The following is a 26,504-nucleotide window of genomic DNA, read 5'->3' as shown; positions in this document are numbered from 1 at the left end:
TTGTTATTATTATTAAAACCTGCACAAATAAACATTTTTACTTATTATTACAAGGTTAGGCAGTGGACAAATTAGAAAGCCATGTTGTAGTTTGTTAGCATAAACCCTAGTACTATGTTTTAGTTGTGGGGCGGAAAAGAGCACTGGACCTAAAAGTCCGAGTTCTAATTCTGCTACTAATTCACTATTTACAGGTTAATTCACTTCTTTGGGGGTTTCAACTTCCTCAAGTCTAAAATGAGGTTTTAGGATAGGGGTTAATAACCTTTTTATCTATCATGGACCCCTTCTCACAATAGTGTTTTAGCTGCATACAAGTTTACAAAGTAAACCAGTTGTATTGAGATATAATCTTTGTGTGTGTGTGTCTCAAACAGGATTATAGTTTCCAGGTTAAGAACCCACAGATTAGAGCAAAATGATCTCAGAGCCAGCCTTCTTCGACTCTAAATGTGATGCTATTAATAGATTACGATAAAATGAAGGGGCACAAATGGAGGAGAGTAGGTCAGAGTTCCCACTGTGGATCCAACAGCTCCCAGCCAACTGGCTCTGATGACTAGAGATGGAAACAGGAGACAGTGATGTTCACCTTGGCCACCTTCCCCATGCTGTGCATCATGGGAGACCCAACCCAATGTCCTTTCAGAAAAGTCAGCAAGGTGCCATTGGCAATCTTAATTGAGTTTATTAGAATTTAAATGACTATTGTCTTCCTAATTGAGCTCAGAATTGCTTAAATGTCAGTTGTAAATAGCTCAAGTGTTTTGGAAGCTGGTTCATTTCCAGGGGAAAAGAAAATCTGTCTTCTAACCACACAGCCTTGGAGCCCTTCTCACAATTTCCACATTTATAGACTCAGACAAGAGGTATTGTCATTGCTTCTAGCAGACAGGAAGCCCTACCTCAAATGAAGACCAGGATGATGAGGCTGTCCAGATAAGAGAAGTTTCCCTAAAAATACTTTAAAAATACTTTTGGTCAGTAACACTTTTCTATTGAATTTATTAGTAAATGAAAAAACATTTATTAAATGTTCTCTACATTACAAGAACTGGGGGCATAAATATATTGAGTAATTTGTGTGCGTGTGTAGAAGACAGAATATGCGTTCCATGAAATAGAATGTAAGGCCCTTGATGGAAGAGATTGCCTCAATTTTGCTTTTAATCCCTAGCTTTAGCATGATGACAGGTCTATAATAGACACTTAAATGGGTGCTATTTCAAAACTACAGTGATCATTTGGGACATTAGAAAACATAATTGGCTTAGATTTTTTTTTTTTTTAGTGAGGCAATTGGGGTTAAGTGACTTGCCCAGAATCACATAGCTAGTAAGTGTTAAGTGTCTGAGGCCGGATTTGAACTCAGGTACTCCTGAATCCAGGGTCAGTGCTCTATCCACTGCACCACCTAGCTACCCCTATTGGCTTAGAATTTTAGGACTGGAAGGAACAGTGGATGAAATCTAGTCTAGGGTTTACTAACTGGGCTTGAGTCAGGGCACCTTTTTCTCAGTCCTTGTGAAATCCATGGATCCCCTTCTCAGAATAATGTTTTGAAATACATACATACACACACGTATATTTATATATATATATGCATTTATATACATATATCTGTACATACATATATACATGTGTCCATATATACATAAATACATTTAATTGAAATGCAATTATAAAAATATTTTAAACCCAGTCCCCTAGTTAAAGACCTACCCCTAAACCCTTTGGGTAGAGCCCTGGATCTGAAGGAACAGGGTTCAGATCTAGGCTCTGTCCCCAGCACTATTTGTGTGGCCATGAACAAGCCACACCACTAAGATGGGTCTCAGTTTCCTTATCTGTAACATGAGGTAATGGAGCTAGATGGCCTTACTACAGCACACACAGAGTTATCCATGAGGATGGACAATATGGTTGGAAACAATAAATGTAACAAATAGCCAAGAGGGAATCTTTGGTCTTCAGAGGACTGTTTCCTAAACTCTAAAATGAGGAGAAAGTTTCTTCCCACTCTAGCTCTATGAACCTACTATGGTAAGGGAAGAGGCCTTCTGGTAGATTGCTCCCCATGAAGTAGCTAATGACATAATCTAACAAAGGTTTCCGTTAAAGGTGGCACAAACTAGTCTATTTCTTTTTGAAGATCAATTAACACTACCCCCAAGAAGCCTGAGTATAACTTTTTTCAGTTTCTGTGGCAATGGAATAATGTTATTTGATGTTTAAATAAATTGGCAAAGAAGAATGAAGTATTTATTAAGCACTTAGCATTCCTCAATTCTCACTTGGCTACACTACCTTGGGACAACCTCATTATCCTGTAAGGTCAAGTCAACCTTGGTTCTTCACCTCATCACTTCTCTCTTCCCTCTGATTTGAGGTTGGAACCATGAACTCGAGACCTAAACTCAGACATCCTCATTTCTCACCTGGCTATATTATTTTGCGGTTTCACCTGCTCCCACATTTGGTACCAATCCCCTCCTTTTCAACTTATTTTTCTGTTTTGTTGTTCCCCATTAGATTATAAGCTCTTGAGGGCAAAGATTTTCTTTTCCATATTTGTATCCCCAGCACTTAGCCTAGTACCTGACACATATTAAGTGTTCAGCAGAAGTTTATTGACTATTGATTACTGTATGCTCAGGACTATGGATAAAAAGAGAACATTAAGATAGTCCCTGCTCAAAAAGAGCTCATATTCTAATGGGAGAGACAGCACATATGGAAAGTTTGAGTGGCAGAGTGGATAGTAATGACTCTTCTCTAGTATTATCTCCATCAATAAAATTATTTCAGTCTTTGATGTTGAGCTATTTGACAGACCTTAGTAGCAAGAACTTTTTTGAGGGAAGGATCATCAGTATCTGTGACTTTAGCACCTGCAGAAGTGATGTCCAGGGCTCTCTCTAACAGAAACTGCAGGAAGATGATAGTAAGTCCCTAATCACTTAAAAAAAAAAAGATTTATTTATTTCAGTTTTCAACATTTTTTTAGATAAGATATCCAACTTCAAATTTTTCTCCCTCCCTCCCCCCCCACAGTAGATAATCTTATATAGGTTTTATATATATATATATATATATATATATATGTATATATATATATATATATGTATATATATGTATATATGTATATATGTATGTATATATATATATACACACACCCATATATACATATACACACACATATATACATATGTATAATAACATTAAACATATTTCTGCATTAGTCATGTTATACTAGAAGAATCAGAGCAAAAAAGAAAAACAACAGCACCAAAAACAAAAGGAATAGTATGGTCCAATCAGCATCCATATTTTACAGTTTTTTAAAAATTTTTTCTGGATTTAGAGAGCCTTTTCCATCATGAGTCCTTTGAAACTTTCTTGTACCATTGGATTGGTGAGAAGAATCTAGTCTATCACAGTTGATCAACACATAATGTTGCCTAATCACTTATTAAGTACCTTCTATGTGACAAGCACTGTGTTAAGTGCTACAAATACAAAGAAAGGCAAAGGACAGTCCCTACCCTCAAGAAGATCACAATTTAATGAGAAAACAATTATGTACAATCTATATACAGGATACATAGAAGATGATTAATAGAGGGAAGGCACTAGAATTAACAGATTGGGAATAGTACCTTAAAAGGTAATATTTTAGCTGGGATTGAAGGGAAGCCAAGAGGCAAAATGAGAAGACAACATTCTATGCATGGGGGACAGTTTAGTAATGGTCTTAAGGACAAATAAACGATTTTGTATTTGATCCTGGAGATGATAGGGAGGCACTGGAATTTATCAGATGGGGATAAAGAAGTAACTGGAACTGCACTTTCTGAAAAACATTTTGGCTACTGAATGAAGAATGGACTGGAGTGGGAAAAACCTTAGTTAAGAGGTTATTGCAACAGTCTAGGTGTGAGGAGATGAGGGCCTGCACCAGGGTGGTAGCAGTATCAAGAGAGAAGAGGGCAGATTTTTGAGATATGAAATTGATGGGCCTTACCAACAGATTGGGGAGAGGGGGAGGAGTGGAGGATGGTGGTGCCATTAAGAGTAACAGGGAAGTTTGGAGAGAAAGATAATGAGTTCAGTTTGGGAATTGTGGAGTTTAAGATGTACAAAAGGCAGCTGGAGGTGAGCAGAAAGGTTAAATCTGGATAATTAGATCTGAGAAGCATCAGTGCAGAGATGATAATTAAATCCTTGGGAGATCACCAAGTGAAGTAGTATAGAAAAAGAAGAGAAAAGGACTAAGGATAAATGTGTACAGGAGAACTGACAAGTGGTCAGATAGACAAGAGAAGAAAACCGAGAGGAAAGAGAATATCAAGGAGAAGAGTGTGATCAACAGTATCAAAGGCTACAAAGAGGTCAAAAAAGATGAGGATTGAGAAACAGTCATTGGATTTGTCAATTAAGAGATTGGTACCTTTTAAGGGAGTAGTTTAGGTTAAATGATGAGATGAAGGCCAGATTATTAAGTGTTAAGAAGAGAGTGAAAGGCAATGCAGACATGTATGACAGGCAACTTTTTCAAGGAATTAACCACAAAGGGCAGAAGAGATATCGTTAGTAGGGATGGAAGGATCAAGTGAGAGTTTTTGGAGGATGGGGGAGATGTGGGCATATTTGTAGACAGTAAAGCAGCATCCAGTAGAGAAAGGTGAAGAAGACATCTGATTTATATGAGAAAGAATATTAGGGGACAAGATGGATTTTCTTAGCAAATGGCCTCAGTTTTTTCACTTCACGGCTGAGAGGGTAGGGGAAACAATGGGAGATATGAGGAAGGAAGAAAAGGTTTGAAAGAACTGCTATGGAGTTGTGGGATAGTGAATTGATAATAGAAAGGTAGAAGTATTGCCTTACATCAATAAGAGTCCATGACATAAATTTGTAGTAGATGCACTAAGAACAGTGGCATGATTTTATATACCCTTGTTCACCAACAGGTATAGAATGGGTGGTGGGCTGAAGAGTGACAGGGCACAATTGGTGAAATGATAAAAAGGCCAAGGATTCTACCAGTGTAGAATTGAACTGGTTAACAAGAGGTCAAGTTGAGAAAGAGGGGCAAAGAGTGGTTAGTGAAAGCATAATGACCTGGGAGAAAGGTGAGGGCAGAGGGAGAGGTGGAAAGCCAATAGATCATGATCAGTTAAGCGAATTTCAGAGTTCTTGATCATGGAGTTAGTACATTTTTAAATGTTGGCAAGATCAAGGGTCACCATCTTTGTATGTGGCCAAAGTGGTGTAGAGGAGTAGGTTGATGAAATGGGAAATTAGTGTGTTTGGGGAGTGTCAATATGTATATTGAAGTGACCTAGTATGAGATCAGGATTTGGGGAGGAGAGAAAGATTGTGAGCCAGATACTGAACTCACTGGAGAAGAAAGAGCAGTGTTCTGGAGGTCTGTGGACAACAGCTACAATGATTTTGATTGGATAGAACCTATGAATTGTATGGACCTCGATGGAGGAGATAGTGAAGGTGATAGGGGAGAACCTGAAAGTGTCAGTGGTTAGCAAGGAGTATTCTAACTCCTCTACCTCAGTCAGTCAGTGTTGGAAAGAGTAGCCAAGAACTTTTTATCAGCAAAGGAGAGCCAGGTGTCATTGATAACCACAAGATTGAAGGCGGGAGAAAGGAAGAAATTTAAGAGGAAAGTAAATGTGTTTATCGAGTAGGCATTAAATAGAGCACAATAAGGGGGAAAGAGGTGTGGAGAGTAGGGAATGGGGTTTGAATGATGACCTATACGAGTTCTGAATCACTGGGAGGTGTAGTATATAATCAAGTTAAGGAGATGGTGGTGGTAGTTTGCCTTACCTGGCACATGGTGACTTTTTGTTTTAGCTAGGCTGAATAGTCTGTCCTGTGTGTCAGTCAATTTTCAAGAACTGTCATGTCAGAGCTGATCACAAAAAATTGACATATTTCATAGACGAACCCTGAATCTGACTTCTGGCTTTGACATAATCTGACTGGATTTGAAGTTGGAGGTCCTGAAAAATCACCAATAAGGGGGTAGCCTATTCCACTTTTGCAGATTTTTAATTGTTAGAAAACAATTCCCTAAACCTACATTTCTTCACCTTCCTACTTGTCCCTGCTGGTGTCAAGCACATTGAATCCCTCTTCCATATACTAGACCTTCAGATATTTAAAGATAGCTATAATGTCTCAACTGAGTCTTTTCCAAATATCCTCAGTTCCTTCAGTACATCTTCATGGGTCATCACAAAGCTCTTGGAATCCTAGCCACCATCCTCTGGATATGATCTAGATTATTGACATTACTCCTAAACTATGGTGCCCAGTATGAAATGCAATCATACAAGATGCATCCCTAGACCTTGTGCCTTTCAGTACAACCCTCTAATCTCATTAGATTTTTCTTAGCAACCGTATCACACCAGGCTCAGTTTGTTGTGATATTGTAGACCACTGAAACACCAAGATCTCTTTTTCACAGCAATTGCATTCTATCCATGCTTCTCCCATCTTGTATTTATGAGGTTGATTTTTTGAACCCAAGTAGATAACTTTACATTTGTTCCTTGTAAATGTTATTTTATTAGATTAGGCCCAATATTGTGACTTATCAAGACTGTTTGGGATCCTGAGTCTGGCATCCAACATGTTAGATATGACATCTACATTTGTTTCATTAATAAATAAGACTCCTTTAAAGTTGAAGCTGACCTATTCATAACTATTATGTAGGTCTAGTCACCCAGATCCACTTTTGTATTATTGTTTAGCCTACATCCTTTTAAACAAGAATAAAGAGAGATTTTAGCAAATGATTTGCTGGTAATCTAGGTAAATATTTATCTACACCATTCTCCTGATTTACCAGTCCAGTTAACCTGTCAAAAAGTGAAATGAGGTTAGACTGACATGACCTGTTCTTGTTAACACCACACTGACTTTGAGATCACCACTTTTGGTTTTAATAAACATTCCTTTAATATATTGCAGCATTTTTCCAGGAATTAAGGCCAAGGTCACTAACCATTAGCTCTCATGGTCTGTTCCCTTCTCTTTTGAGAAAATTAGGACAATTTCCGAAGTTTTCTAGTCCTCTAGCACCTCTTCCTTCCCTGTGATCTTTCAAAGACTATTAACAATAATTCAGCAATTGGATCTGCCAGTTTGTACCAGTATCCTAGCAGGAATTTTGACAGGTCCTGGTAACAAATTCATTAAGAGAATATCCCCTTATTCTTTCTACTTTTCTACTTTCTACTTTTCTTGGACATTGATGCCCTTTTAGCTACTTTGGTTCAGTTCTTGCCATACCTAAGGTCTTTCCTCTGTGCAGAAAAATAGAAACAAAAGAATCAATCCATTCTACCTTCTCTCTGTTATCAGTAATCATTATCCCTTCCTTTGTCCTTCTCTTCCCCCTAATATAGCTGTCACAAAATTACAGAATTTTAGAGTTGAAAAGGACCCCAATCACCATCTAAACCAACCCAAACAAGGAAATGAATTGCCATATGCCCAATGAATTGTCATGTAGTCCCACCTGAAAACCTCCAATGGGTTGGAGATGCCCACCTCCTCCCAGGACAGTCCATTCTACTTATGAGTAACTCTAATTGGTAGGAAATTTCCCCTAACATCTAGCCTAAACTTACCTATTTGCAGTATCTACATATTGTTCCTAGTTCTGCCCCCGAGGTGAAACACAACAACCAAATACTTGAAGATTCTCCTCCTACGGTCTCCTCTTCTCCATGCTAAACAGCTTCCCCTGAAATGAGAAGCTATTCTGCTTCTCTGGACTTTGAGACCTAGATCCAAATCCCACCTCAGACACTTACTAACTGTGTGACACTGAGCAGTTCCTTAATCTCCATGTGACTTTGATTAATCATCTGTAAAAAGAGAGACTTGTACTCAGTGGCCTCTTAGGTCCATTCCAGTTCTAAATATATGATCCTGTGTTCTGATCCTCATATAACATGGGCCCAATGCCATTCACCATGCGGTTGACTGCTGGACCTCAAACCTAGCAAAAATCCTCCCTAAAATATAGTTTCTAGAACTGAAAACAAGACTCTAGAAATGGTCTGACTAGGATAGAATACAGAGGGACTAACACTTCATTATTGCTGGAAACCATGCTTCTCTTAATGGAGCCTAAGATTATATTAATCTTTTGGTTGCTACATCATATTACTTTCTCATACTGAGCTTACATTCTACCAAAAATCCCAGATATTTTTTTTCAAACAATCTACCGTCTAAATTCATGTTCCTTATCTACTTGAGAATTTGATTTTAGGAATTTTATATTCATTCTTATTGAAGTTCAGCTTTATAAATTCATCCCAATGTCAGGTTCTTTTTTGGATCCATTCTCTACCATCTAATATTTTTAACTATCCCTCCCAGATTTCTGTCCTCCAGAGATTTTATGAGCATGCCATATAGCTTAAGGCCAAGCACAGATCCCTGAGGCATTCCACTACAGACAAGCTGACACTGAATCACAGCTACTCTTTGAGTCCAGCCATTCAAATAATTCTGAATTCCTCTGAATCTCTCACGATCTGGTCTGTTTCTCTCTATCTTATCCAGAAGAATAATATTCACAAGATACTTTATCAGAGAGTTTGCCCAAATCTAGGTAAATAAATAAATATATGTCTATATACATATGTGTATATGTATGTATGTGCATATATATATATATTTCTCATAATCCCTCAATTTAATAACCTTGTTGAAAAGGAAAGTTAATCTGATATGACCTGTTCTTGAGGTAGTTAGGCTAGCTCTTTCTAGTTATCACTTCTTCTTCTTCTATCCATCTTTGTAATGATTATATTCTTCCAGAAATCAAAATCAAATTCATAGGCAGACTGCGTTCTCTTTCTTTTTTCTATGGGGTCAAACTTTGCCCTTCGTTAGTCCTTCTCTTTTCCATAATCTTTCAGATGTCACTGGTCATAGTTTAGCAATTATTTCAAGCAGTTTTTTAATTACTAAAGGATATAGTCCATTTGTTCCAGGTGATGATTTTATCAAGTGTAGGTAAGTACTATTTTAGTATCTCCTTCATTTTCTCAAGAATCAATTATCCATCAGCTATTTCTATTCTATTATTTCCAGTTTAATTGTAATTCTCCTTAGCAGAGAAAACCAAATTAAAATATGATTTGAGCCACTCTACTTCTCTGTGCTAGTAGTTGTCACCATTCCATCTGCCCCAAGCTGTGGTCCCTTTTTGATCTTCCTCTTTCTCCCAACATAGCTAAAAACAAAACCTCCATTTTTGGTGACATCCGGACTTTGTTCAACTTTCCTAAATAACAGGCACAATTTCCCAAGTTGTTCAAGTCTGTAACATTGGAGTTTGACTCAACTCTCTCTCATCCACAATAACCATAATAATAATAATCCATTGTCAAACATTACTCATTTCTACCTCCGTCTTTCTTGTATGCATTCCCTTTTCTCTATTCACAAGGCCACTACTACCTTAATGCAGGTCTTTATCAACTCTTGCCTAGAGTATTGTAATAGCTTCTTACATGGCTTTGTGGTTTCCAGTCACTCTTTTCTCAAATCTATCCTCCATGAAGCTGCCACAAAGATCTCCCTAAGGTACAAGTATGACCCAACATCACTCTTTTGCTCAAGAAACCCTTTGTAGTTCTTGAAATATATCATTTTCAGTTTGGCATTTAAGGACCTACACAATCTACTCCAATCCACCTTTCCAACTTTATTGCATATTAACACCCTTCATACACTGACACTCTATGTTTGAACCAAACTGGATTACTATTCCCTAGCTTAGCATTTTAGCTTTTACTTCTGTGCATTTTCCCAAGTTAGACATCTTCCCCAGTGCATAGAGTTCAGTTTCTCTTCTTATCCACCTTTCTGGATCTTTTTGTTGTTGTTGTTGTTGTTGTTGTTGTTGTTGCTGTTGCTGCTGCTGCAGGACAATGAGGGTTAAGTGACTTCCCCTGGGTCACACAGCTAGTAAGTGTCAAGTGTCTGAAGCTGGATTTGAATTCAGGTCCTCCTGAATCCAGGACTGGTCCTTTATCCACTGCACCACCTAGCTGGCCCCCACCTCTCTGGAGCTTTATCTTCCTTTAAGACTTCATTCAGGGCCTACCTCCTTCACCATGAAAACTTTACCCTAGTTTCTAATGCTCTTTCCCCTCCTCAAATTACCACATTTCAGGTATCTGCGTTCCCACTGTACACTGAATCATCTAATAGAATTTAAGTTCCTTGAGGACAGGGACTACCCGGTTTTTGCCTTCATATCCCCAAGGCCTGGCAGAGTGTCTTGCAAATATTATGTATATGGAAAATGTTGAAGTGAATAGGAAAACTCTTGAGCCCAAATTAATTGATAAGATTTCTAGTCATTTCTGAGTTGTCTAGTTATAGAAGCCTTGGAAGGGTATACTAGGAATGTTGTATCAATGCCTCAATGTTGTATCCTGAATGTATCAGCAGGATGAGTAAAAACTGACAAAGGGGGTGGGTCCAACTCCTTTAAAGATCAGTTTCCAAGACTGACGTTTGTTTAGAATTTGGGTTTGCTGTTTTCCCATTCTGTCATGTTGCATGCACATTCACTTAATAAGCTCTGAACTTTTCTTTTCAGCTTGTATATCTGTGGCATGGCCCCAAATGCTATACTTCCTCAAGGAGCCCACAAAATTATAGTCTCTGAGGAAAAATAATTAGAAGTGCACATCCTTTCTTCTACTTGGCAAGAAAACAGCCATGCCACTAAGGAGGAAGGTTTTTGCCAGCTCGGCCTCTAACCACTAACATTTACTTATTCCACTCTCCAGGCCTAGATGGTTTAGCACCACTGGTAAGAAAAACAGTACCAATCATGCCTGTGCTCAAAAGAGTTACTGGGCACAGTGTGTGGCTTATACCAGCTGCCCTGGGGCAGTTTCACTCAAATTATCACTAGAATAACAGAGCTAATACCTGTTATTTTTGTAGGTAACAGCCAATTGATTTCTTCTTCACAACCTGAATGCAATCTAGTAGAGATAATTTCTTTGTACATGTGCCTCAAAACATCATTTTAAATGAAGTTCATTTATATTCCTCTAGATTCCACAACTCTATAATGGTTAATTTCTTGGGATATTGACCAGCTGCTGCTGCTGTTGATGATTTTAAAAATAATAATAATGATAAGGATAATAATAAACATTTATATTGCTCTTTAAGACCTGCAAAGCACTTTACATATGCTATCTTTGATTTTCCCCCAAATCTTTTTAAATCCTGACCCTCCTCATCTACAACTTGACAAACAGAATCCATGTCTATATTGAAGTAAATGAAAAACATCTAAGCAGACCTATCATCCCAAAGCCACCCTCATAATGGATTATCTACCGATGCAAACCAAAACTTTCCACCTTAGGCACGGCAAATCGTGAAACCATTTATTAAAAAAAAAAATCATCACCTAATGACTCATTTATCTTGACTGGTGTTTGGACTTTGGACTCTGACACAAAGCTTTGTTGATATTATCTGTCAGAACTCTACTGGATTAGCCTTCAAAGGCCTTAGGGTCATTTTGACCACCCTACATGGCATCAGAGAGAGATTTCACTGGTAGATTTTGTCACAAAATATCTCCTATTTTATTTTATATTTTTGCTTCCAAAAAGGGATGAGGAAGAGGAGCCATGCAATTAAATAACTTAAATAAGTCACAGGGTGGCTGACATCTTAAATGGATGATACAATAAAAGTCCTTCTGGTATCATATGACAGTTTTTAGTATTTGTTCACTTTTTTCTCCATTCACTTCAATTCCGATTCTATAAACATTTGTTAAACATAGTAAGCACTACTGTATACTCACCTAACCCCCTCCTTAACCTTCTTAGACTTGACACTCAACCCTTCCCCCGAGATTCCTTGCTATTCTTCAAACAAAACACACAATATCTTAGCTCTGGTTATTTTTCTCTGGCTAAATCCCATCATCCTCATTTCTGCCTCCAGGATTCCTTCAAGAAACAGCTAATATCCTACATTGTACAGGAAGCATTTTCTAATCTCCCTTAATTCTAATGCCTTCTCTATATTGATTATTTCTTAGTGATCTTGTATAGAGTTCATTCAGGCTAAATTGTGTGTTGTCTCCCTCATTAGACTGTGTGCTCCTTGAAGGCATGGACTATCTTTTTTTTTTTTTTGACAGGACTATGGGGGTTAAGTGACTTGCCCAGGGTCACACAGCTAGTAGATCTCAAGTGTCTGAGGCCAGCTTTGAACTCAGGTACTCCTGAATCCAGAGCTGGTGCTTTATCCACTGTGCCACCTAGCTGCCCCTGCATGGACTATCTTTTGCCTTTCTTTATAACTCTATGGCTTAGCACAGTGCCTGTCACATAGTACATCCTTAATAAATGCTTATTGATGGATTACCAGGCACTGTGCTAGGCCATGGGGACATGAAGATAGAAATAAAACAATTCCTGCCTTCAAGAAACTTACATTTTATGGGGACTTTACACTCTACTGAAGGATGCAGCACTGGACAAAGAGGGAGCATGATCCAGGGAAAACTACAGGTGCATGTTGACTTATAAAACCACAAAGTAACATTATATCTGTTTTCTATTGTATTTTTATTTCTTTTGTCAAATATTTCCTAATTATATTTAATCTGGTTCAGGCCATACTGAGGAGTGTTGTGGCCATGTTTAGGTCATGTGTTTGACCACTGTGCTTCATTATAGTTTTTGGAGGTGGAAAAAAAAAAAAGAAACTTTGTCAAAATTCTAGCCCAACTGCAATTTTACCAATGGTCAAACTGAGGCTCAAAAACATAAAGCCAGAGCTAGAATTTTAGCTCCAGACTCCCAACTTGATATATCCGATACTTTTTCCACTATACCACATGTACATTATATAACAGAACCTGAATTCAAACCCCAGTTCTCTGACTCTAAATCTCTATATCACTGTCCTTTCCTGAGTAGGCTTTAAAAGGTTGGGGTTTTTTGGTTTATTATCTTAAGCTGCCCTTATGTTGATTAACCTTTTCCCTCCTTTTTAAATATGACACATGTCATTCTATGGTTCTCTGTAGTTAGGCTCTTATTTAACTTTAAGTTTAAAAAAAACTTCTGATAAATACTGAAATCAAGAAGATGATTTTTAAAGTGGTCTCTGTGACTTTGGGACAAGAACAGACAAACCTAATGAATTGGGGAAGAGGAAGGATAGTGATTGATTTAACTTTTTTAAAAAAAGCTTATAAGGAGCAGCTAGGTGGCACAGTGGATAAAGCACTGGCCCTGGATTCAGGGAGACCTGAGTTCAAATGTGACCTCAGACACTTGACACATTACTAGCTGTGTGGCCCTGGGGAAGCCACTTAATTCTCATTGCCCTGCAAAAAAAAAGCTTATTATTTTTATTTTTCAAATAATTTTTTAAAAAATCTCTGTCACTTCCACTAACTCCCCCCACCCCCCCACCCCCCACCCCCACACTATGGATTACTGACCTTGGCTCTGTTTGAATTGAAGCAAGAGTTCACCTGATGGCTTGGACAAGGCAACTATATGGCCTTAGACAACTATATAATCTCTAAGTTCTCTTCTGGTCCCAGGAGTTGAAAAGTTCTGGCCACATGTTCTGAAAACAAGGGTACTCAAGAAGGTGTTCACAGTTATTGATTGCTCTTACCACACCTTTGGAATGACCAGTATAGTGGAAACTTCACTACTGGCTGTGGTGACTAGAATACCAATTTCTCTTGAGGTGGCCACCCTGTGACTTATTTTTTTTAATTTGCAACTAATTTTTAATTAGAATTGATAAAATTTATAATGGCAAGTTAGGCAGTTGTTTTGCTTGACCATGCATGTTTATAACATGGATTTTATTTTTCTTGCTTTGTCTATGGTAAGGGGAAGAAGGCAGATGTTTTTGTTGATTGAAAAAAAATGAATTAAAAAAAATCTGTAGTGGAACTTTCTGCCCTAACAAGGCCTCATGAGAAATTTATCAGTCATAGAATTTTGCAACTAAAGATGAGCTCAAAACACCCTGTGACTTATTAAAGTTATTTAATTCCATGGCTCCTCTTCCTCATCCCTTTTTGGAAGCAAAAATATAAAATAGGAGATATTTTGTGACAAAATCCACCAGTGAAATCTATCTCTGATACCATGTAGGGTGGTCAAAATGACCCTAAGGCCTTTGAAGGCTAATCCAGTAGAGTTCTGACAGATAATATCAACAAGGCTTTGTGTCAGAGTCCAAAGTCCAAACACCAGTCAAGATAAATGAGTCATTAGGTGATGATTTTTTTTTAATAAATGGTTTCACGATTTGCCGTGCCTAAGGTGGAAAGTTTTGGTTTGCATCGGTAGATAATCCATTATGAGGGTGGCTTTGGGATGATAGGTCTGCTTAGATGTTTTTCATTTACTTCAATATAGACATGGATTCTGTTTGTCAAGTTGTAGATGAGGAGGGTCAGGATTTAAAAAGATCAGGAGAAGTCAGAACACTGGAAACAGCTATCATGTCCTCAAGTCTTTTCTTCAGACTAACCATCCCTATTCCCTTGACCCAATCCTCATAAAATATGATCTAGAGTTCCTTCATCATCCTGCTTGTCTTCTTCTAGAAAGGTTATTAATTTCCCTCTCAAAATGTGATATGCAGAACAGAACATAGTACTCTAAGATGAGACTACCACCTTTTTATTTCTAGCCAATATTCTTCTCTTAGTGAAACCCAATATTTTCCTAGGGTTTCTTGGCTGCTATATCCCACTCATATTGAGCTTGCAGTCCATTAAAACCCCTAGATCTTTTTTCCTATGATCTTTTATCCAGCTATGCCTCCCCAATATTATATTTGGGAAGGTTATTTTTCTAACTCAAATCCATACAACAATGAAGGAATATGAACATAGAGCTGGGTATTGAAAAGCTTTTCAGCCAACAGGGGAATAAAATGAAATTTAGATTAAGGGAGAGATTATACAGAAGCAAAATAAACTCTTATAGATGGGGTAGGAGGGCAGCTAGGTGGTGCAATGGATAAAGCACTGGCCCTGGATTCAGAGGGCCCCTGAGTTCAAATCTGGCCTCAGACATGTGACACTAGTTGTGTGACCCTGGGCAAGTCACTTAACCCCAATTGCCCCACATAAGAAATAAAAAGAATGACTCAAAAGATGGGGTAGGAAAAAAAGAGCAAGAAAATCATGAGAATAAGTGGGATGGAAATACACAATCAGAACTGTGTATGGGATGAACTCATCCATAAAACAAAACTTGGCTAACAGGAAAGATTAGAAACCAGAGTCCAACAATATGTTGTTTACCAAAACAAGAATTAAAAAAACAAACAAACAACAACAAAAACTTGAAAACAAAAGATACACAGAGTTAAAAGAAAGGGTGGGAGCAAAATCTATTATTTTTAATCTGAAGTTTTTTACTTCAGATAATGACTGGTGTATCCATCTCTGAGAATGCAATATCAAAAGTAAATCTAATTAAAAGAGATTAAATAGAGGAGCTACATTGTACTACAAAGTACCATAGAAAGAATTACTATCAATACTAAATATATATTCATCAAATGTCATAGCTTCTACATTCTTTAAGGAAAAGATACATGAGTTACAGGGAGAAATCAACAGTAAAACAATAATAGTGGGGACCTCAATTTACCTCTCTAAAGCCTTGAAAAATATAAATGAATAGAATTCCAGAAAGTTATATATGATAGGTCTCTGGAGACTATATCTCAGCTGTGGATACATGAAACCTTCACAAAAACTATGTATTAGCATATAAAACATGACAAATAAATACATAAAAGTGGAAACAGTAAATGCATCTTTTACTCACCAACAACAATGGTATAAAAAATACATTCAATAAACAGCCTTGGAAATAATGGTTAAAAATCAAGTGGAAACAAAATAACTTAATCCTAAATAATGGCTGGGTCAAAAAGCAAATTATAGGAACATTTAACAATTTCTTTAAAATGTCAACTATAATGAGACAATATATCAACAATTTGGGGATGTAGCGAAAGCAGTACTTAGGGAAATTTTTATATCTCTAAATGTTTTCATCAATAAAAGAGAGAAAGAACAGAATGATAATTTGGATATTCAACTAAAATAACTAGAAAACCAACAAATAAAAATCCCTAACATGGAAATCCTGAAAATCAAAGAAGAGAATAATGAAGTGGAAAGAAAAATTTGAATTAATAAATAAAACTAGAATTTGTTTGAAAACAAAACAAACCACATAGAATAGATAAGGCACCAGCTAACTTGATTTAAAAAGAAATAATTTCCATTATCAAAAAATGAAAAACATGACCATAGCCAATGAGGATGAAATAAAGCAGTTAGTAGGTTCATTTTGCCCAACCATATGACAATAAAACTGACACTCTAAGTGAAATAGATGAATATTTACAAATATCCAAATTGCTCAGATTAACAGAATAGTAAATACATTACTTAAATAATCCTATCTTTAAAAAAGAAATGGAGCAATCCGTAAATGAATTCCCAAAGACAAACTTTCCAGGTCCCAATGGATTTACAAGTTAATTGTATCATTTAAAGAACAATATAAATATAAAAAAGAAAATTCTAACAATAACCTGTTTGGAAAAAAAATAGGTAAAGGAATCCTACCAAATTCCTTCTATGACACAATTATGGCCATGATACCTAAGCTATAGTCAAAAAACAGAAAGAAAAATAAACCAATATCCCCAAAGGATATTAAGGCAAAAAATGGATAAAATATTAGAAAGCAGGCTACAGGAACATATCACAAAGATTGTATACAATAACCAGGCTAGATTACAATAGAAATGCTGGTCTGGTTCAATATTAGGAAACCTATAAACATTTCATTAAGAAAAACAACGAAAAGTATATGATTAAATCATTTGATACAGAAAAAGCCTTTATTAGATATAATACCTGTACAATTAAAACATTAGAAAGCATAAGAATAAATGGATATTCCCTTAAAATGATAAGCAGCATCTATCTAAAAAAAAACAAGTCAGTATTTTTTTTTTTTTTGCGGGGCAATGGGGTTTAAGTGACTTGCCCAGGGTCACACAGCTAGTAAGTGTCAAGTGTCTGAGGTCGGATTTGAACTCAGGAACTCCTGAATCCAGGGCAGGTGCTTTATCCACTGTGCCACCTAGCTGCCCCTACAAGTCAATATTATAAGTAAAAATGATTAAGCTAGAGGCTTCTCCAATAGGACTGAGGTGAAGCAAGAATGTCCATTATCATCATTACTATTCAACATTGTGCTACAAATACTAAGTGTAACAATAAAAAAATTAAAGTAAGTGTAGGCAAAGAGGAAACAAAATTAGTCAATTTTTATAAATGATAAGATGGTTTACTTAGGGAACTCTAGAGAGTAAACTAAAAAAACAACAACATCAGCAAAGCTGAAGGATATAAGAAAAACCACAAGTCATCTGTATTTCTGTATATTAACAACAAAATCCAGCAGGAAGAGATAGAAAGAGAAATTCCATTTAAAATAACTGTGGACAGGGGTGCAGCTAGGTGGTGCAGTGGATAAAGCACCAGATCTGGATTCAGGAGGACCTGAGTTCAAATCTGGACTTACTAGCTGTGTGGCCCTGAGCAAGTCACTTAGTCCTCATTGCCCTGCCAAAAACAAACAAACAAAAAAAAGAAATACATAAATAAATGAAATAACTACAGACAAAATAAAATACTTGGGAATCTACATGTGCCAAGACACATAAAAGAACTATATAAACACATTTACAAAATACTCTTTACACAAATACTAATCTAAATAACTGGGAAAATATTAATTATTCATAATTAGGCTAAGCCAATATAACAAAAATTAATTAGGTGAAATTAATTAGGTATACAATATATAAAACCAAACACATATAGTATCCCAGTGTTTGATAAACCCCCAAATCTCAGCTGTTGAGTCAAGAACTCACTATTCAAGGGCAGCTAGGTGGCACAGTGGATAAAGCACCAGCCCTAGATTCAGAAGGACCTGAGTTTAAATCTGACCTCAGACACTCGACATTTACTAACTATGTTACCCTGGGCAAGTCACAACCCTCATTTGCCCCACAAAAAAAAAAAAAGAACTTACTATTCAATTAAAACTATTGGGAATATTTTAAAATAATCTAGCAGAACCTAGGTATAAACAATATCTTATGACATATATGAAGATAATCTCTAAATAGGTACATGTTTTAGACATAAAGGATGACATCCGAAATAAAATTAGAGGAGCACAGAAATTACCTGTCAAATTTACAGATGTAGAAGAGTTTATGACCAAATAAGAATTAGAGAGGTATAAAAGGGGCAAAATGGATAATTTTGATTACTCAAAATTTAAAAGTTTTTGTACAAAACAAAACCAGTGCAGCTAAAAAATTTAGAAGAGAAACAGGAAAGTATGGGGTGGGGGGGGGGGACTTGGAAGCAACTTTTGCTGATAAGTAACTTATTTATGAGATATATAGGGAACTGAGTAAAATTTATAAGCAAGGAATATGAACCAGCAGTTTCCAAAGGAAGAAATCCAAGCTAATAAAAGCAATATTTTTAAAATGCTGTGAATCACTAATAATTAGAAAAATGTAAATTAAAACAACTCTGGTATTATCTCACACATTAAATTGGCAAAGTTAGGGGGAAAAAGGAAAATTGCAAGTGTCTGAGGGGCTATGGGGAAACAGGTACATTAATGCACTGTTAATAGGACCTTGAACTGTTCTAGCCATTCTGTGAAGCAATCTGGAATATGCATAAAAAGCTGTTAACATGAACATACCCCTTGACCTGGTGATACCACTACTAGGTCTATACCATGAAGAGATCAAAGAAAAAGGAAAATGAAACTTTTGAACGAAAATATTTATAACAGACCTTTTTGAAGGGACAAAGAACTGGAACCTAAGAAAGTGTTCATTAAATGTGAATGGCTGAAGAAGTCGAAATGGAATACTAATATGCTTTAAGAAACGATTAAGGGGATAATTTCAGAGAAACCTAGGAAGGCTTCCATGCACTGATGCAAAGTGAAGTGAACGGAACTAGGAGAACAATTTATACAAACAACTTTGAATGACTTTCATTTGTCTGAGGTAACACACATAATATGATCTTCACAGGTTAATTTAGTTATCAGGGTGAATGCCATAACACAACTTGGATATCTAGTCAAATCCCTTTTACAGATATGGAAACTGAAGCCCAAAGAAAGTGACTTATATGTGGTCATACACAGAGAAAGTAGAAGAGTAAGGATTCAAATCTCGTCTTTCCATGATACAGTAATCCACTCATATTGCAGTAAATAGTAGTGGTGTCATTGAAATGGCTCATTTTAAAGGAAAGCCTTCCTTCAAGGACTGAGTCTACAGGAGTCTTTGGGTCCCTGCTTCTAACATTCTGTTGCCCTCTTCATGCTTTGCAGGATGCTCAAGGTTATTTCTTTGTTTCAGGGTTCTACGGGCAGCTGCAGACATTTTGTCCCCCCCATTACAGTGATCCTCAGAGAAACATGTCCCATGGCAACTCCTGCAACATGATGCCTTCCTTTGAAGACTGCCTTGTCCCTGCATCCATGGGCCAAGCAGGGTTTGATGTATTCCACAGAGCTTTTTCAGCTCATTCGGGCATTACAGGTGTGTTTGACATTGATGGCTTCGAAACCTTGGGCAAATACCAGATGGGGAAATTTCCCTTTATTTGTACCATGATTTATATCTTGCCAGGGACTCCTCATGTCTCTTGGGTCCACCCTAACCTTGCCCTGCATGCTAATGTTGTTTAAGGGTTTGTTGGCTGGGTGATCCCTATTGTGAAGTGACCCCCCCCTCATCATCACTTGCTTCCTTTTCTCTCTTGCAGTGTATGATCTGCCATCAGGTCCCCCTGGCATCTTTGGAGAGTCACTCAGAAATGGCCCTGAAGATGCCACCTTCCTGCAGATCAGCGCCGTGGATCGTTGCCCCAGCCAACTGTCTTCTGTCTATACTGAAGGCTAAAAGCCACCCAGGCATCTAATGCTCATCCCCAAGCCCACTGCTTCAAATCCCCTTCCCTTAATCCCAGGCAGGACCCCGAGTGTCTGGGTTTGCAAAGCCCAGGGATACAGAAGGATCCTTGCAGAAGAGGGCTGAGAGGTGTGAGTCCTCACCAAGTCTTAAGAAGGTCAGAAGCCATGCCTCTTTCTCCTTTGGTTGGCTGAGTCACGTGACAGCCCAACTATCTTTTCAAAGGGAATTCAAAGACTGAATGAGAAAGTGGCTGTTGTTGGGAGACTTTTCACATGGAACCACTCAAATCATGAAAGGAAAAAAAAATTCATGCTTGGTTTGGAGACAATCCTCTATTCACATAAGGACATCAAGGCACAGTTCAAGCCTCTTAAGGCAGAGAGCTATGCCAGGCACATGGCTCTGTGGTGCTTCTACAGCTAAGCAAAGCCAAACATAAAAGGGAAAAAATTATGAGCTTCTGACAGATGCCCTTGGTGGCACCACTTCTCCGAGGCCTTCTAGGGATGCCCCTGGCCCCCTGGGATCTACAGCAAGCTTGGTTCACCTCTCCCATTTTATACCCACAAGCTTACCAGTAGATTGCTTTTTGATATTTCTCTAATTACATTATTTTATGCAGTGAATAAAAAAGAATCTGCCAAGTACAGTGACTTGAAAGACAACTTACTTTTATCAGCCAATTCTTCCACTTGTAAGAATTAGGGGCACCTTTTTGTCACTTAGAAGAAAAAAAAAACAAGCAAAAAACAACTACTACTACTTTCCTGTGGCCTGTTTCTGGCATGGCCAAATAAATAAAAAAATAAAGCACCCATAGTTGTATTTCCCCATCGTTTAAAATCCTGCCCACACAGACCCAGCAGCGCTTGGGAGTACTTTGATCTTTCAGTCTTGTAGTTAACAGAAGATGAGTGGCTGATTTATATTACATGTGCTCCTCCAGCACTGAATGCAAAGTCTTAAAGCTGATTTAATTAAGTAAGCTATGGGTCTCCCACTTCAAGGAGTTTGTGCCAAGAGAAGGGCTACAATCCCATTTTGGTTCTCTGGCTAGGTGAGACATTGGCAGGCTTTTGGCTGGATGAGGAAGAATCTGGAGGATGTGAGAGGAAGGCATCTGTACAGGACGAAATTAATGGGGAACTTGGGTAAACAGTTACTCTGTAAATATCGTCCTCCCTCTTCTTCTAGCCTTTTACTGTTCTCCTTGCTCTTCCTTTCCCCCTTTCCTTCATTTCCTCCCCAGATATCTCTCTTCCTGATATACAGCCACAGTTTAGCCACAGGCCCATTCCACCCCCAACACCTATTTACCAGCTTTGGAGAAACCTGGTAGGAAACCTGTCAAAAGTGATAATAGAGGAAGTTTGGGACATGGATTTCAGACTAGGAGATAGAAAAGACCTGGGAAGCATTTCTGAAATGCTAGCTTGGAAGCCCAGAATTTAAGGTGTGCCCTATCTTGGTACATAAAAACCAAGAGTAGGTAGAAAGCCACTATTTCTGATTTCTATTTAAAAGCAATAAGTTGTGGGGCATAAGACTATCAAAATGTTCAAAAATACACTAAAGGACATTTTGATGCCATTATATTTAAATATTAAAGCTACTTTTCTTTTTTAATTTATAATAGCAGAAAGGAAATAATCTCATTAGCAAAACTATTAATAGAACAATAAAGAAATCTGGTATTGTGCCTAAAATCATGGGCGATTTAAAATATCACTGAGTGACTTGTGAGTTTCAATAGAAAATCCTTTCCTATGGGATTCTAAAATTCAGCTCCCAAACTAAGTCTAATGATGAGTTGAGAGAAGAGCATGTCTGCCAGATTATACGAGAGGTGTCAAATACATGGCCCACAGGCTCCATAGCAGCAGTGCCCCCAAGTAGACCTGAACCAGAATAAACTATGATTGGGAAATATTTAACAAAATAAATTAAATTACAATATAAAATAGATGATATTAACATGTGGCTTTTCTAAATCCATCTGTGCCCTGAAAGGATTGTTATGCATGGTTTAATGGCCTATTTCAATTTGAATTTGATACCACTGGTCTATACTATGGAACCAGATAAAAATAGGCTAATTTCTCTGTACACAAATGGGCCCTACTATAAGAAAAATCAGCAAATAAAGATTCAAACTTATAAGCACTTAATTGGGAAGCAATTATTTTCTTTTAAAGTTACTCTAGTATATTTAAAATATAATTTTTAAAAATTGAAATGCTTTGCACATTTTCAGGAGTCTATAAATCAATTATATCAGCAACCATTTATTAAGCACCCACTAGGTTCCAGGAACTATTTTAGAGGCTGAGAATACAAAGACAAAAATGAAATGTTAAATGACCTCAAGAAACATATTCTTTTAAAGGGGAGACAATATATACAAACCAATTTTGTACACTTGTATGGTAAAATCTCTTTAGACTAAATCATACTGGTATTTGATACTTTGTCAAACAAGCTAAAAAAAGAAAACTGCTTTAGACTCTTCAGAGATAATCAATTAATTCTGAACTCTAAAGCATTTATGACTTACTCAAAGTACATACAATTTATTCATATAGAGAAAAGAGGAAAAGAGGTGTGTTGGGTGAAATAGTTCATAGATTGATGATGTTAGCAATTAATCTCACTGTCATAGCATATGACTATGATATTAATCCTAACATGGAAAGGTGCCTAGGGTGAAACAGAAAAATCCAAGGATGACTATCAACAATCTATTCTAAATGTTGGCATCCCATACTCAGTTAACAGTCTGCCTTCCTATGAAGACATACTTGGTTCTCTGACCATTAGTGTTATTTCTAGCTCTTCTTAGGCACTGGCACCCCATCACTGGCACTCAAATGGAGTGAAAGTGCAGAGAGACTCTGGAGGCAATGGTGGCTTATACCATTGCCCACCTCTCCAGACCCCCACAACATTTATGAAATGAAAGCCACCATATAGTACTGTAGCAGGGGCCACAGGCAATGAAATCAGGGATTCATACTAGGTGACTTGGTGCTTAGAATGATATACCTAGAGTCAGTAAGACATGAGTTCAAATCTGGGTTCAGACATTTTCTAGCTGTGTGACACTGGGCAAAACTTTTAAGCTCTGCCTCAGCTTCTTAATGTATAAAATGGAGGTAAAAATAGTGACTTCCCTGCTAGGGTTGTTGTAAAGAGAAAATGAGATATTTTTTGCAGCACTTTACAAAGCTTGAAGTGCTTTATAATGCTATTACTATTATTATATTAATGGAAACTTTCTTTTTGCTTTTTATTTTTTTGAGGAAATGGGGATTAAGTGACTTGCCCAGGGTCACACAGCTAGTAAGTTTAAAGTGTCTGAAACAAGATTTGAACTCAGGTCCCTCCTGAAACCAGGGCCAGTGCTTTATCCACTGTTCCACCTAGCTGCCCTAATTAATAGAATCTTAAAAGACCATGTTTGGGAAAAGATTCTGGAGAGCATCTATCTGGTTTGATTTCATTTGTAGATGAGCACATTGATACCCAGAGACATAAAATGACTTGTCTGTGGTCACACAGGTAATTAGTGGCAAAGTTAAGATTGAACCAAGATCTTCTAATTCCTAAGCCAGTGGTATTTCTGCTATCCCATAGATGACAAGCCCAACCCATAAAGCCTCATTCTTTTCCTTTCCCTGCTCTTGCTTCATCCCAACAATATATCATTGGATAAATGGGAAAAGTGAGAGATTGGCTGACAGTGTAAAAATTTCACCCCTACACAACTCTCCATGTCATCCCATCACAGGGATCCAAGTTGCAGCCCCATTTTAGATGTACCTAAGTACCTGCAGGAAGTATGTGCTTTCATTATTATTCTGACACTATTGTAAGCCTCCTTCAGGAAATTGTCCCTAATCCATTTTTAACTTATTATGTAACTTATATGGAATATCTGAATGGGGATTGTGTATCCCTTGTTTTTTCTTTTCTATCTCTCTTTTTTAAAAGAGGTGCTTGTGAAAACACACACATACACACAGTTCAATGCCAGTTATCTGATGGTATTAAAGTAACACATCTAAAGACATTTTGTTTGCTGCGTTATTATAATTCTCAAAAGTGATTACATCTAAAAGGCTGTTACAGTTTAGATCCAGATGCATTGTGATCTAAATCCTCACCAGCCCTTTATTTATCTCCCTTTGCCTTCTTTGCCAAGCATCACAGAGGTAACCATAATTATAAAAAAGGATCCCTCTACTGGAGTATAGTGGTGATCCCACTTGTTGGGTTAGGGGATGGCTAATTATGAGAAAATCATAAAAAGCTTTGTCATAAGACCAGTTTCTCAGGGGGGGAACATCTTGTCCTCATTTGCCTGAGACCATCATTCTATCTTGATTGCCTTGAAGGTTTGGAAATAATGACTTTGTGTATCATTTGGGATTTTTATCTCAGTCTTTCAACCATGTCATCTTGTTGCAGCATTTTTTAAATGGCACTTTGGTTATTGGTACGGAACTTGTGTGGATATTTTTTTTCTATGAACAGCAATAGCAGAGACACACACATTGGAAAATAATAGTATGTGCAAAAAAAAAAAGAAAAGATTTATTTTGTACAGACAGCAAAGCATCCTGTGTAATGTTGCTTACACAAAGCACTTTGGAAGAAAAGAAGTGGAAATCTGTTTTCCATAACTCATACAGACTCTTGTACATAGTTATATATGCTTACATATAGATATGAACTACATATATCATACTGTATAGCAGGCTGATTCTACTCTAGTGCCACATCTGGTGCCTATTGTCATAAATCTTTTAAAGAATTAGGTACTTTTTCTATTAATATGTATAGTTTTGTGATTTGTCACAGTTATGTTTCATATAATCATAAGTTATTTTGTCTTGTTCCATGAAGTCCTTTTTTATGTCAAAGGTAAAATGAAGGGTTTGTGCACTTGGTACAAAATAAAACTGGAAATGTATAACAACCCCAGCATGGTGGAAATTGTCCTTTGGGGTGTTCTTGCAAGCACAACTGGCCTAGCTATTGTTTTGTTTTGGGTTTTCTGTTTGTTTGTTTGTCATTAGGCTCCATCATATTAGAGTTGGCTCATATAATTAGAAGCAGATAAGTGGGGGAAGAGGAGGAGCATCACCACGGGCAGTTTTTAAATGCCATGTTGCTTTAGGCCAAGGTCGAATTCTGGATTCAATTATAGATACGAGAGGAAGAAATGATAGTAAAAACGTGTGTCTCTCTGAATCTTTTACATGTTGGGACTGCCCATAAATAAAACATGAAGTTTGGTTTCGTCAGACTTAATTAAAGCTCGTATACATGTTTTATTGGTTATTCTATTAATCTGCTTCCCAAAGTGGTTAAATATGTGAAGGGCCTTAAGCATTGTGGGTCTTTCAGACATGATGCCATATACTGATTTAATGTTTTGAAAAAGGCCAGAAAGCTTGACATTCAAGGTGAATGGATGTATGTGTGCTGATGACTAAAGCTATGGACCCTTTCACTGAGTTGCGCCCTGGGGCACTGCTTAGCAATACAGAAGTCCTGGATTGCTACTGTGTCCTGAATATCTCCATTAGAAGTGGTCTGATTTTTCCTAGTCTGGAATGTACCATGTTGCAGAAATGTTGGTTAGCTCTCTCCCAAACTACTCTTCAAGTGAGAATGTCAGAAACATTTTTAATCCAGCAGAAATATTTTCAAAAGCAATACAAATAAATGAGGAGAATCCAGCAAAAATCACACCATTATCTTAAAAAGCATTCTTAGAAACCTTCCCATGTTCTAATTTCTAAGGCTTCATTTTTTTTAGGGAATGGGAATGAATAATGCAAATTAAGATGCCTGAAAGCTGCAAAAAAATAAAGCTAACTCCTTGAGACTTTGACTATATTTGCTTTAAGGATATAGCTTCTATCTTAGCTTACTAAACAGTATTAATAGCTATTTAATTATTATTTCAATGATGGGGCATCATCAATGTGGCTAACCCTTCTACTGATCCAGGTTCAACTCATCCACATCTTGGTATTCCCTCAATTATATACAGCACACCACCACCCCCAAAAAGAGGGAAAAATGTATCAACACATCATCCAGTAAGTAGGCGATCTTTTGTTAATGAATCTCTCTCCAAACTTAACTAGGCTAGTGCTCAGTCACCAGACATAGATCAGACTTCAACTCTTTCCAACCCAATAGTACCAATAGAACTGGTACTTTCTTAGTGTTAGCCTTCAGGAAGCCAAGGCTCCTTATTGCAATCAGGCATTAGAATTGACTTTAGTGGAAGAATTATTAAAAGTATTAACATAATAGTCCAAATCCCATCATTACATCAAAAGTCT

At 37.2% G+C, this 26,504-nt stretch overlaps 1 protein-coding gene across 1 annotated transcript in view; it reads left to right on the top strand.

Annotated features, from left to right (window-relative positions):
- Positions 1-25,381, top strand: part of GLIS3 (GLIS family zinc finger 3) — a 613,599-nt gene extending 588,218 nt beyond the window's left edge. The window contains exons 10-11 of the mRNA XM_043978464.1: positions 19,588-19,770; positions 19,997-25,381. Coding sequence (XP_043834399.1) covers positions 19,588-19,770; positions 19,997-20,133 — 320 coding nt within the window. The 3' untranslated portion in view covers positions 20,134-25,381. The remainder of the gene's footprint in view (positions 1-19,587; positions 19,771-19,996) is intronic.
- Positions 25,382-26,504: the final 1,123 nt, after the last annotated feature.

The sequence above is a fragment of the Dromiciops gliroides genome, chromosome 1 (assembly GCF_019393635.1).
Source record: "Dromiciops gliroides isolate mDroGli1 chromosome 1, mDroGli1.pri, whole genome shotgun sequence".
Classification (NCBI taxonomy): Eukaryota; Metazoa; Chordata; class Mammalia; order Microbiotheria; family Microbiotheriidae; genus Dromiciops; species Dromiciops gliroides.
This window is presented reverse-complemented; position numbering and strand designations above follow the sequence as displayed.